The sequence below is a fragment of the Lissotriton helveticus genome, chromosome 3_1 (assembly GCF_964261635.1).
Source record: "Lissotriton helveticus chromosome 3_1, aLisHel1.1, whole genome shotgun sequence".
NCBI classification, from domain to species: Eukaryota; Metazoa; Chordata; class Amphibia; order Caudata; family Salamandridae; genus Lissotriton; species Lissotriton helveticus.
Genome location: NC_136061.1, coordinates 785,518,949 through 785,531,035, shown reverse-complemented (window position 1 = coordinate 785,531,035; position 12,087 = coordinate 785,518,949). Strand labels below are relative to the sequence as shown.

General features: G+C 42.9%; 1 protein-coding gene across 1 annotated transcript in view; it reads right to left on the bottom strand.

Moving 5' to 3' along the window:
• The window catches only part of LOC144824745 (uncharacterized), a 29,018-nt gene extending 17,540 nt beyond the window's left edge, over positions 1-11,478 (bottom strand). Inside the window, exons 1-2 of the mRNA XM_078683758.1 lie at positions 10,518-11,478; positions 2,404-2,501 (exon numbers count right to left, since the gene is read on the bottom strand). Of these exons, the coding sequence (XP_078539884.1) occupies positions 2,404-2,501; positions 10,518-10,632 (213 nt within the window). The 5' untranslated portion in view covers positions 10,633-11,478. The remainder of the gene's footprint in view (positions 1-2,403; positions 2,502-10,517) is intronic.
• Between the last annotated feature and the right edge of the window lie 609 nt (positions 11,479-12,087).

The window sequence follows — 12,087 nt, the reverse complement described above, 5'->3', positions numbered from 1 at the left end:
AAAGGGTCCCCCCTGTCACAAGCAAATGTTATGTGAAAAGGAAGCAGCCTTTGTCCTCGCAGTTAGCAAGGCACCAAACCCAGTGGGGGAAAGCTACCACCAGAAATGGTTAAGAGTGATCACAAAGAAGAGGACTGCTCATTACCCTAGCCACATCTCTGGGTGGGCACACAGGCTCTGCGCAAGGGGAGAAGGGCTTCCTAATCTTGGATTTTAAGAGTGAGGTGCACTGTTGTATTGTTTACAGTAGGGCAAACAGGAACTGCTGCAAAAGTAAAAAGGGTTACCTCCACCTTTTGTTCCAATGATTATAGCGGGAGCAGGGGGTCATTCCCACCCGGGAGATGACCATTACAATGTGGTCTTTACACCGCACTACCATTACGACGCAGGCATCACAATGCGAGTCGTTATAACGACTTGCGCTGGATGGTGCTGTATACTAAGAAATAGTATGATTTACTATTCCAACACCTTCCCTAATGTTACAGGGGCTGGAGTTGGAATAGTAAATTATACTATTCCTAAGTCCAGCACCTACAGTGCAAGTCATTGTAACGACTTGCGTTGTAATAACTGCGTTGTAATGGTAGGGCAGTGTAAACACCGCGTCGTAATGACATACATCCTTCCCACCCACTAGCTAGTGCTAGACATAAATGTTGCACCCCAGGCACCCACTTCAGAATATTTTCTGAACCTGTCAAAGAACTGCTGTCTGTGACCTGAGAGAAGCCCTGAAGTACTGGACCTTCTCTACATTGCACTGAGGACAAAAAAAGTCAACTCCAAGGGTCAGTTTGCGGTCCTCTTGTGTGGCTACAGAAAACACAGCAAGCTGCAAGTGCCAGGATGACCAGTAATAACTGGACCTTACTTGGACCTCTACTGGAGTAAGTCTTGACCCTTGGTTGTGCCTTGCTGGATATCTACCACCACCCCTGAAAACCTGGAACTTCGAACATTTTGGAACTTCAAGACCTCCAATGACCAAGACAAACCACCCCAGCCTATCTTCCCAAAATGGAACCTCTCTGGGCTACAAAATCAGGTCTCTCCTACTCCATGTTTCTCTGCAGGAGCAAATCTGATTGAGCAAGACCTTGGTGAGAAGGTATTTTACCTCATGAAAGGCAGATAGAGCCTCTACCTTGCCTCTCTGGAGGAGTCCTTGCTCAAAAAAAGAGACTAAGTCCAAAGATAGAAACCTTGACTGGGTGAAGGTGTCAAAAGTGTCCAGCCAGTAAGAGGACTTACTTGGGCACTAATTTCAAATTCTCATGCTCAGAGCTCCTCTTGCAAAACCAGAGCCTAATCAACTTTCTGAAGACTTCTTTGGATAAAGCCTGGTGCCATGCTGAAAGATTTTTACTTTTGTTGTTAAGACTAAGTCCCAAGGTAAAACGTTTTACCAAGTTAAACCTGGTTGGTGTATCAAAGGCATGTTCCATTGTGGTCAGCCTGAAATCGCACCTGGGTCCCAGTCTACCGCGTCCTTTGACTACAATTGGTGATTTGCACTTTTTGGTGCTATTTTGCCTTAAATATTTAAAAACAATTAGATCTATGGATCTCCATATTGATTTTTGTTGTTTTGGTGTCATTTGATTTATTAAAATGTACTCCAATTTGAATTTGGTTTGGAATTTTTATTCCTTGCTGTTTTGACTGTATTACTGTTGTGTTACTGAATAATACTTTTCATTTTGCCCTAAGTTAAGCTTGTATGGTCTGAGTCGTAGCTACCAGGATTTTAAGCTCAAGTTTATTTAGAGACTTTGAGAGTTGATCCTGATGAGTTGTGAATGTTCTTTGTGGTGGGTAGTCACCCACCCCAAATAACTATCCAATGATCATGTTCATCAGGTGGAGATTACACAAATACATTTTATTTATGCTTGCACACAAAGAGATTAAAATATTTGCCCAGAATCTCATGTTGTTGAGTCTAGTACAGCGGCCATGATTTGAACGGTGTGGGACAAAGTTTCTGAATCGCCGAGATAAACCTTTGACCAAGGCCGAATGATGACATAATTGGCCAAAGTGCTCCCCAAGGAACACAGTCAGCATCAACATCCCTATATGCTGATTTAATTGACCAGAGACATTGAATGCAGCGATAGCTATATTAATGTGAGCTGCTGCGTCTCTGCCAGGGACAAAACCTTGCTGTTGTTCCGAGACTAACTGATAGATAATAAGAGCCAGCCGAGAAACTAGAATTTTAAGAGAACATTTTAGCATCTGCATTGATCAGTGATATAGGGCGGTACGAGCCCATGTCCTCTACCGATTTCCCCTTTTTAGGAAATACTATAATATTGGTGATATTCCAAGAGGAAGGGACATCTTCCCCTTGAATAATATTAAATAATGTAGTAAAAACAAGTGCCAAATTACCTTTAAAACGTTTATAGAATTCCAACGGGATAGTGTCCTCGCCACTGTGCTGAAAAGGACCAGAATACTTAGTGGATCAACAATTTTCATATGAGGACCTGGAAAAAAATAATTGTTAGTATTCAATAAGTTACGGTAACCTCCCAGGTAATTTCTCCCACACAATTAGTTGATCATGGATCAGATTAATTTTGCCACAGCATATAATGAAACAGAATCAGCAGAATGTTCTATATTGAATTGTATTTTCATCTAGCTTCAAATAATTAGCATAAATCTAATTTTAAATTCAGTCAGATTTATTAAGTATTAGAAAGTAAATATATAGGAAAATCAGTTGTTTCTCATACCAACACAATTAATAAAAGTTCAGTAATTTCTGAATAACCAGTTCCAGTTCATGGACATAATTATCTACCCCTGTCCTCACTGCAGCGCCAATGGTACAGCGGCTTAATGGAACCCTTTCAGCTGGAAAGGTTCCACTGCGCAAGCATACAGGCCAGTAGCAAACACAGGATTTCATCACAGTTTGCATTGTTTCTGGAAGTCCAAATCATCAGTCTCTGTACCGCAGGATGGGTAGAGGGGAGATGGACAAGATAGGAACGGCCTGTGTTCCATTGTTAACATCCCTTTAACATCACCAAATTTGTTGGACCACTCTGTCCCATTGGTCAGTTTGCAATAGGATGAGATGATGTAGTAGGTAAAAGTATAAAAATCTGTAAGAATTAAGTAATCCATTACTTTGCATTTTCCTTAAGTCCACTGTTCTTTAGTCATATGATTGGCTGTGACACTTAGGAAGTATGAGAGTCAATGTTCTTATCCCTTGACAGTCCTTTCTCAGAGATTGTTTCAAGTCTAGTCAAGTAAGCTACAAACGTGAAAGGATTCATTTGAGTGTTAGAACACAAGTAGAAACTTTAATAAAAGCCACATACGCAGGTATCTAAATGAGGCTGTTCTATTCTATGCAACTACCGACAGTCACCGATGTTCACAGCAGCGCATCTAAAGCCATAATGCCTCACAACAATCCAAAGAAGTAAAGACATTCTAACATTCCACAGCTCAGCTCAAGCTGGTCAATTACAACACATCCCCTTTACAAAATCAATGAGGATTTAGAAATAACAAGAAATAGAATACAATGGCACAAGGCATGAAAAATACAAAGAAACTATATATGGGTACAGAACATTGTTATTATGTATTAGCTAAACAAAACAGAAATTAAAGATAAAAGGAGAAAAATGAAACGTGTTAAAAAAAATTTAAGAACGCAACTAGTACAAAATATAATCATTACATTTCACAGGAGGCCGCCTATGCCTGTCTGAACAACCAGTGTTATCATTCTCCTCTAAACAAACAAGATTAGGGTTTTCAGCAGTGCAGTGAGATGTCTCCATGAATTCGACAAGCCTAGACATACTCCATGTACTGCCAATGTCTAGGACCACAACATTTTTCCTAATGGCAATGATGGTAAATAGGCCAAGAAAATTAGAAGTAACTTTGTGAGTACGTTTAACTTTTTTTACCAAAACACCGTCACCAAGATTCCATTTTTTTTACTCTGACAGACATTTTATCATCATACCGCAGTAATCTGCCAACTTGATTTTCTTAAATCATCAGACACAACACTCTCTCTCCTAACGGGAAATACACTGGATTAAGCTTAGAGTTGGCCACCCTACCTCGTAAGGCTTCAAAAGGAGATTTTTGAGAAATGGCATTGGGAACAGTGCGGTGTGCCCACCAGGTTTCTCTCAACACACTGCTGAAAGAAATCCTTGAATCTAATGCCCGCTGAGCAAAACTCTTGACAACCCTACTCATCCTTTCTATGACTCCATTGGCTTGTGGGGAATATAGGGCTGTCTCCTGATTAACTATTCCCAGATCTTCAAGAAATGCATTCATCTCATGGGCGGTGAACTGCACCCCATTGTCCGTAACTAAGTATTTAGGAATTCCCTCCGATACAAACACATCCTTCAAGAATTCAATCACAGACCTAGAGTTAACAGCACACATGCATTTAGAAATAACCCATTTAGAGGTATAATCGACAAGGACAACATATCTCATGAGAAGGCATCAAATCAAATGGACCAATTATGTATAATCCTAACTTGGTTCAAACAACATCAGGGACCTCAACAGGAGAGAGAGGAGTATGCCTTGTGGTATGAGACTTGGCATACATGGAACACAAATGGCAATCTTTAACTACCTTCTCTATCTCTCAGTCCATTCCAGGCCACCAATATCTTTCTCTAACACGTGCCTTGGTAAGACTCCTACCTAAATTGCCCTCATGAGCTAGATTCACTACTTTCTCTTTCAGTGTATCAGGTGGGACCACTCCGTCGCCCCTCATGAGGTATCCTTGACAAAAGGTAAGATCATCTTCCACATCCCAAAAAGGCTTCAAATCAGAATCAAGATGTTTTTACTCAGGCCAACACTTATTGATGACAACCCTAAGGGAGGAAAACACTCTGTCATTACTAGTACAAGTTGGCCAATCCTCTCGTGATAGCGAAGATCCAGACAGCCAATTTACACACTCAAACTCCTCAACATCTTGTTCGCTGCTTAAAGGCAGACGTGATAAACAATCAGCTGACTTATTACTTTGGCCTGAAATGTATTGCACACAGAAATTAAACTCTTGTAGACCATTGCTTCACCTTTTCAGTCTCGGGGTCATGTGGCCACTGTGATGACACGAGAAAACTTGGACAAGGGGGCGATTATCTAACTTAACAGTGAACGGAATTCCCCAAAGGTAAAATTTGAAGGGTTGTACTGCCCAGGATACACGTAATGCCTCCCTTTCAATACAAAAGTAATTGACCTCAGCCTCTCTGAGAGCCCTAGAGGCAAAAGTCACAATGTTCTCCTTCCCCATCAACTACTTGGGAAAGCACAGCCCCAAGACCTTTCCAACTGGCATCAGTGGTCAAAATCATTCTCAACTTGGTGTTGAAATGTCCCAAAGTTGACATCTGACCAAGCTCCGATTTAACCAAATCAAAGCTGCTTCACACTCAGGAGACCAGTTAAAATACACTCCTTTCTTTAATAGAGATCTAATAGGTTCAACAACGCTAGCGAAATTCTTAACAAACTTAGACTAGAACTCGGCCATTCCTAAAAAGGACCTGACTTGTTCTTTGTCTTCAGGCGTTGGAGCCTCAACAATACTCTTTGCAAGTTCTATCTTTGGCTGTATACCATCTCCAGAAATAACGTGCCCAAGATAAGTAACAGACCTTAGTCCAAAGCGACATTTCTCTTTCTTAACTCTGAGTCCTCTTCCTTTCAATCTCTCTAAAACCTCAATACAAGTCCTCAATACAACTCCATGTTCGCGCTCATCCTTACCATAAATCAAAATGTCGTCTTGAAAAAACAAGACATTTGGTAGGTCCCCCAAAACCATTTTCATAATCCTCTGGAAGCATTCCGCCGCCAAGGCTAACCCGAAGGGCATCTTCAGAAAATGGTAAGCTCCCAGAGGAGTTACAAATTAAGATAAATGCCTAGAATCCTTATGGAGCATGCTCTGATGGTATGCGAAAGAAAGATCCAAGACACTAAAAATGTTGGCACCCTTCAACAGACTGATATACTCAGAGGTATTTGGTAAAGGCTGGCGGTCCACCCAAAACCACTCATTTAGCCTGCTTAAGTCCACACACATCCTCACAGCAGTTCCACCATCTTTTAGAGCCAAAACTACCGGTGCCAACCACTCCAAGACCTCAATCTCTTCAATCACCCCCAATTTCAGTAGTCTATCAAGCTCACACTTCAACGGTCCAATCATCAGATTTGGTATTTTACGCAACTTGTGCACACAAGGTTTAGCAGCATCCTTCAAGATGATCCAATGCTCAAAACCCCTGAGGCAACCACGAGTGTCAGTGAACACCTCCGGAAATTCTGCCGAAACACTAGTACTATTCATATTGTCAATCAGCATGATTTGTTCTTGCAGATTATTGGCACTTGGGTTCAAAATTATACCTAAATCACGCTGGTGTCTCCATCCAAGTAGATTGTCTCCCCTCTTGGCCACATATACTTTTCCCACAGTTTCCCTCCCCTTGAATAAAATTTTTGCAACTACATACCCAACAATGTCTATGGGGGAAACACCATAACGGACCGGGGAAATGTCTGGAGATAGTAGTTCTACATTCTCAAGGCCAACTTTTTCATCCCATATCTTGTTACTACTTAGGGTAAAGGGGGAACCTGAGTCAGCCAAGACACCAAACTCCTACCCATCTACAGATTTGTCACACAACGGCATGCTTATATTTTTAGAATCAACATCCCCATTGCATTCAGAAATACTAGAGACAATTACAGTACAAACTGTTTCAGGTACACTTTGCGTTACACGATTCCTCTTGGAGGACTTGCAAACTCGAACATAGTGTCCCTTAATCTCACAGTTGTTGCACACAGAGTCTCTGGCAAAGCAATTGGGATAAGCAGAGGAATGGGAATAACTACCACACCTATAACATCGTCCCCTCTGATTATCACTGGGATTTCTGTCATGAGTAGGATAACGCTGATGTTGGAGATGATCACGTTCAGTGCATGGTTGATTATCTATATGGGTCGCAGTCAGAGATTGAGGATTTTTAGAAACACTCTTGTTTTTAGGATCATGTGACACTCTAGCAACGTTGTCAATGAATTCCTCATTATTGGCACAATCAGACAGGGCGTGTACACCATCTTGGCCCTTCTTTGTGCCCTCACTCTCGCTACTATCGTCAAGATTCTTTCTTATCTCCTTTAGATGAAGTATTCTCAACACCTTCAACAATTGCAATGGCCTCAGTTAACGTGGGATTCTTGGAAATAAGCTTTTCTTGTACCCTAGAGCAGTTGGTACATCCTACAAGTTGATCTCTTAAAAGGGAATCTGAAAGTTCACCAAACTCACAGGTGCATGCTAGGGGTTTGGGACAAGCAACATAGCTCACTACGGGCCATATGTAGGTAGCTTAATACCGGTCGGTAACAGCCGAAAATCGGAAAATTTCCCGTTACCGACCGGTATTTAGCTTTTTCTAATGTAGGTGGCTGGATTTAAGGATTCGATAATTTACCGATTCGGTAATTTAAGGAATCGGTAAATTACCGAATCCTTAAAATACCGAATAGGTAAATTACTGAATCCTTCAATCCTATGTAGGGAGCACTCAAGTGAGTGCATTTTTGATTTAAGGATTCATTATTTACCACCAACTACAAGTTGGTGGTAAATATCGAATACCTTTAAAAAAACAATTTTGTGCTTTTTTAAAAGTGCCATGTGGAAGGGCATCTTAGGGCATGTATGTGCACCACATGTGCACACATGCACGATTCAGGGGTGCAACAGGGTGTCAATGTGACACCCTGCCACCCTTGAATATGCTCCCCCTATTACCGATTCGATATTTACTGAATCTGTAATAGTGAATGGCTTCCCATTCATTCCTATGGGCCTCCAGCCAAAAGGAATGAATGGGAAGGTATTCCTTATTACCAATTCGGTAAATACCGAATCGGTAATAGCGAATATTGCCGAATCGGTAAAAATTACTGATTGTTTACCTACATACTATTTACTGATTCTTAAATACCGAATCGGTAGAATTCGGTATTTAGGAATCGGTAAATAGTATTTACCTACATCTGGCCCTACACGTTCAGTGGAACCCTGAGTTCTTGTGAAAAAACTGTGTCGCTGCAAAACCACATCGATGCAAGGCCCAAAGCAGCATATTCGCATGATCATTGACATTTCGCACAGTCGGCAGTCGGCAGGCTCACTATCGCCTATTGTTATAAGGTCAATGCTATCATATATATTTCTACTTTCTACACCTAAGTTATGTAACAAGACAGCTTGTTTTCTGAAAGCTGAAAATTGTTCTCCAATCGCCACTATGTACGAGTCAAATAAGTTCCTCCATCTTTTCCATGGGAGAATTGGGTCTCCTTTTTCAGATAAAAATGCGGGGAGTTGGGACATGCTGGTAGATGTGGCCAGGGCTTCTCACTTGAAGATGCAAGTGTTCAAAAAAAGTTTATAACGTAATCCTTGAAACAAACTTTTCTAGTGTATATATGTTCTATTTTGAAGAAAATAAAGTCATCATGAGAACAGCTAATCTCTTAATCCTATTTTGAAAAGACAGTCTCTAAAATATTTATGAGTAATATTTGAAATACCAACAACCCAAAAAAAACTTCCTCACCGCAAATAAATTCTATTTTGAATGGACAATTACGTCGTGAGAATCATCAATTTCTATCATCGTTAACGTTGTGCTGTGTTGAGAAATTCTTTGATTTAAACCATCAATTTCTATCGTCGTTAGAGTTGCGCTGTGTTGAGGAAACCTTCAATTTCACAGTCCGTTTGTTAAAAATGGCCGCTACGTTGCACGTTACATGATTTGATGTACACGTCTTGCGCCGGTATCAGCGTAACGTGATCAGATTCATCAGAAAACGTCAGAGCTACTTGGAACACGAAGACGTCTTGCTTGGAACGCGGGGAAGCCGGAAGCAAACTTGCGATGGTGAATTCAAAAGTAAGCTAACAACTGTCACACTTACTTTGGGTAGTAGCTGCAGATAAAAACAAACATTTTTCCAAAAATATGTATGCTGGATGTTAGATCAGATGAGTTGGTAGTCAAGTTGTCGTAAGCTTGTGACCAGGTGGTTGTGGTCAGCTTGTAGTCAGCTGGATTAGACGAAATACCGGTAATTTCAATCAGCAAGGTGTGGGTATGCAGGGGAATCGATGGTTGCCTATTCTTGTTCCTAATCAAGAGCTCCTCATTGCCAGTAATAAAAGCCACATACGCTGGTATCTAAATGAGACTGTTTTATTCTATGCAACCACCGACAGTCACCGATGTTCACAGCAGCGCATCTAATGCCAGAATGCCTCACAACAATCCAATGAAGTAAAGACATTCTAACATTCCACAGCTCAGCTCGAGCTGGTCAATTACAACAGGTTCCCATGTGCTTCAGAATATTAAGTTCATAATAGGAGAGAAAGAAAGTTTTGAGGCCTTCATGAAACACAGCTTGTGCACGATAAATGTGTGCTACAATATGAATCTCACATTATTCAAAACAGTACATTAGTTCTTCAATTAGGCAGATTAATATTATCTCAATGTGAATTGCAATTAATCCATGTAAGAATAAGGTACCCACAACATTTTTTAACACCACTATTATTTTGCATATAATTGTTGTAAGTTTTTTTGCACGTTATAGGTTAATACATCATTCAGGATTTGAAAGCACATTTGAAATAAACTTTTACAAAGCACAAATTATAACACCACTTTGTGCAACATCTATTTTTTTCTCATCAATGTCATTGCTCACATTACTCAAACTAGTGTTATTACCATTCTTTTTTTTCTCATTAAAGAAATAAAGTGAGTGGTCGTTGAGCAGTACCATGGCACCCTCCATGACCCAGTAGAGGGGATATGCAACCCTGCAGATCTCTTTCCACCTCCAGGGTTTTTAGAGACGCCAACCGAATGACATTTGGGAATGTCAAGGATGGTATTGAGCCCATAGTTTATACACAAACCATTTCCCAGTAACTCACTTGCTTCATAATCATTGGACTTTTATACGTGCTAGAAAGTTGCAAAACCCAAATTATTAGCCCAATTATCCCAAATCCCCCAAAACCTAGCTCTTTTCTTTGCTTCGCAAGCCATATCCAACTTATGGATTCTTTTAACAGAGGACACCCCATCTAACAACTTTGGAGAATTAGGTGATATCCAATTTAGGCAGATTTCTCTTCTTGCCAGCAGAATTAAAACAAACACTAATGAAGCTTGGAGATTTGACACTTTGATAGTACTACTGTCATCAGGTAAAATTCAAAAAATATTTAATACAAGGCTCTCCTGAATTTCTTGGCCCATTACTTCTGAGATAATCTTACCAACTTGCCTCCAGAAGCCCTGGATCTGAGGACACTGCACAAACATATGCACATCATCTGCGCTTCTCACATTACATTTCACACAGACCTTCTCTCCGCATCCCAGCTTGGAAAGCCTCTTCGGGGTCCAATAGGCTCTGTGGAGTGTGAACAGATGATTTCTCCTCATTGATGAAGCTTTGACAACCTTCCACAAAATGCATATAGATACTTGCCAGAAGGATGAAATATCGCTGGAAGGCAGTTCTCTTCTCCAGGGCTCCTCCATAGGCAGTGGTGGCAAATCTCCTTTAATCAAAGTCCAGTACCAATACGCCACTTCTTTGCTTTGGCAAATCGGGCCTAGGAACCTGCTCTCCAGTTCTTCATTACTAACTTAATTTTTATCCTGATTTGTAACCCAGCAGGAGAGTTGATAGAATTTAAATCTCAATAGCCAGTGGGCATAGCCAGGAGCCAGTGAAGATGGCTGCTTAGCTCGTAAGCTCCGCCGGAGCCCAGCTAAAACCCCTATCTATCCGGCCATAATCCGGCAGGTTATACACTCCTGAACCTGTTGCGGATTGGGGATTACTAGCGGATCGGCGGCTTTGCTCCTGGGGGTCAGGCTTGCTTGTGGCGCCATAGGAAAGCAGAGCGTTGCGGGGGCTCGGCGGCCGCCGGGTGAAGGTGAGCCGCGTTGCCGGACCTGACGTCCACGGGAGGCCCTGGCTTTGCGGCCCTCTTGGTGGCCGGAAAACTAGCGCCGCAATTATCATCCGGGCTCCTGCTGGCCAGGAGAGCTTAGCGGAGGAGCCGACACCATCGGGCGGCCCCCGGAGAAGGGACGCATTCAAATTGAGGGCAGCGGTGCGGCACGGGATAGGATCGGAGGTGCCCGCCACAGAACCGGCCCACCAGCGGTCTCAACGCAAAAGTGACAGAGGCGGCAGGGCACACCACCGGCGATACCGGGTGGCCCATAGGAAGGGCCGCATTTGTGCTGAGGGCGGCAGTGACGGTGCGGGTAACTGCCAGAGGCACCCGCCGATGAACCGGCATACTGTTTGTCTGGGGAATGTGCAGCGCGGGCCTCGGCTGCCAGGAGCCCCCCCCCACTCGAAGGGTGACAGAGGCTGCAGAACGCAGCAGAACGGGCCAACGACCTCATCCGCCAGCCAGAAGGGGACCCGAGTGCCACACTGAACATCAGTAAAAAACCCTACATGAGTGGAGGCGGTGGATACAGGAGTGCTGGAGCCAAGAGTCAGAACTTCACCCTATCCTCCATGTGAGTACCCCGTGGTGTGTGTTATCTACTGCAAATTTATACTGGGGGCCAAGCCACGGCCGTAAGAGAGGGCGCTGCCGCCACGTGAGTTTGCCGCAGGAGGAGGAGCAAACTTGAGGGTGGGGCCCGGGGCCCCTACGAGCGCCCTGAGTTATTTGCGCAAGCAAGTGGTGCACGGTGCAGGGGGTGGGGGACAGCCACATTATGCGGTCTGAGGTACGCGCCACGCATGGTAATAGGCGGTGAGCCCTGCGACCTGCCTAGGAATTGATTGTTGCGGCCACCAGTGGGGGTGAGTGTCGATGGGAGCAGGCCCTCGTCCCAACTGAAATCATTTGGATAACGAATCGGTGGGCTGAGAACGACACTTGGGAATCGCGGATCAGAC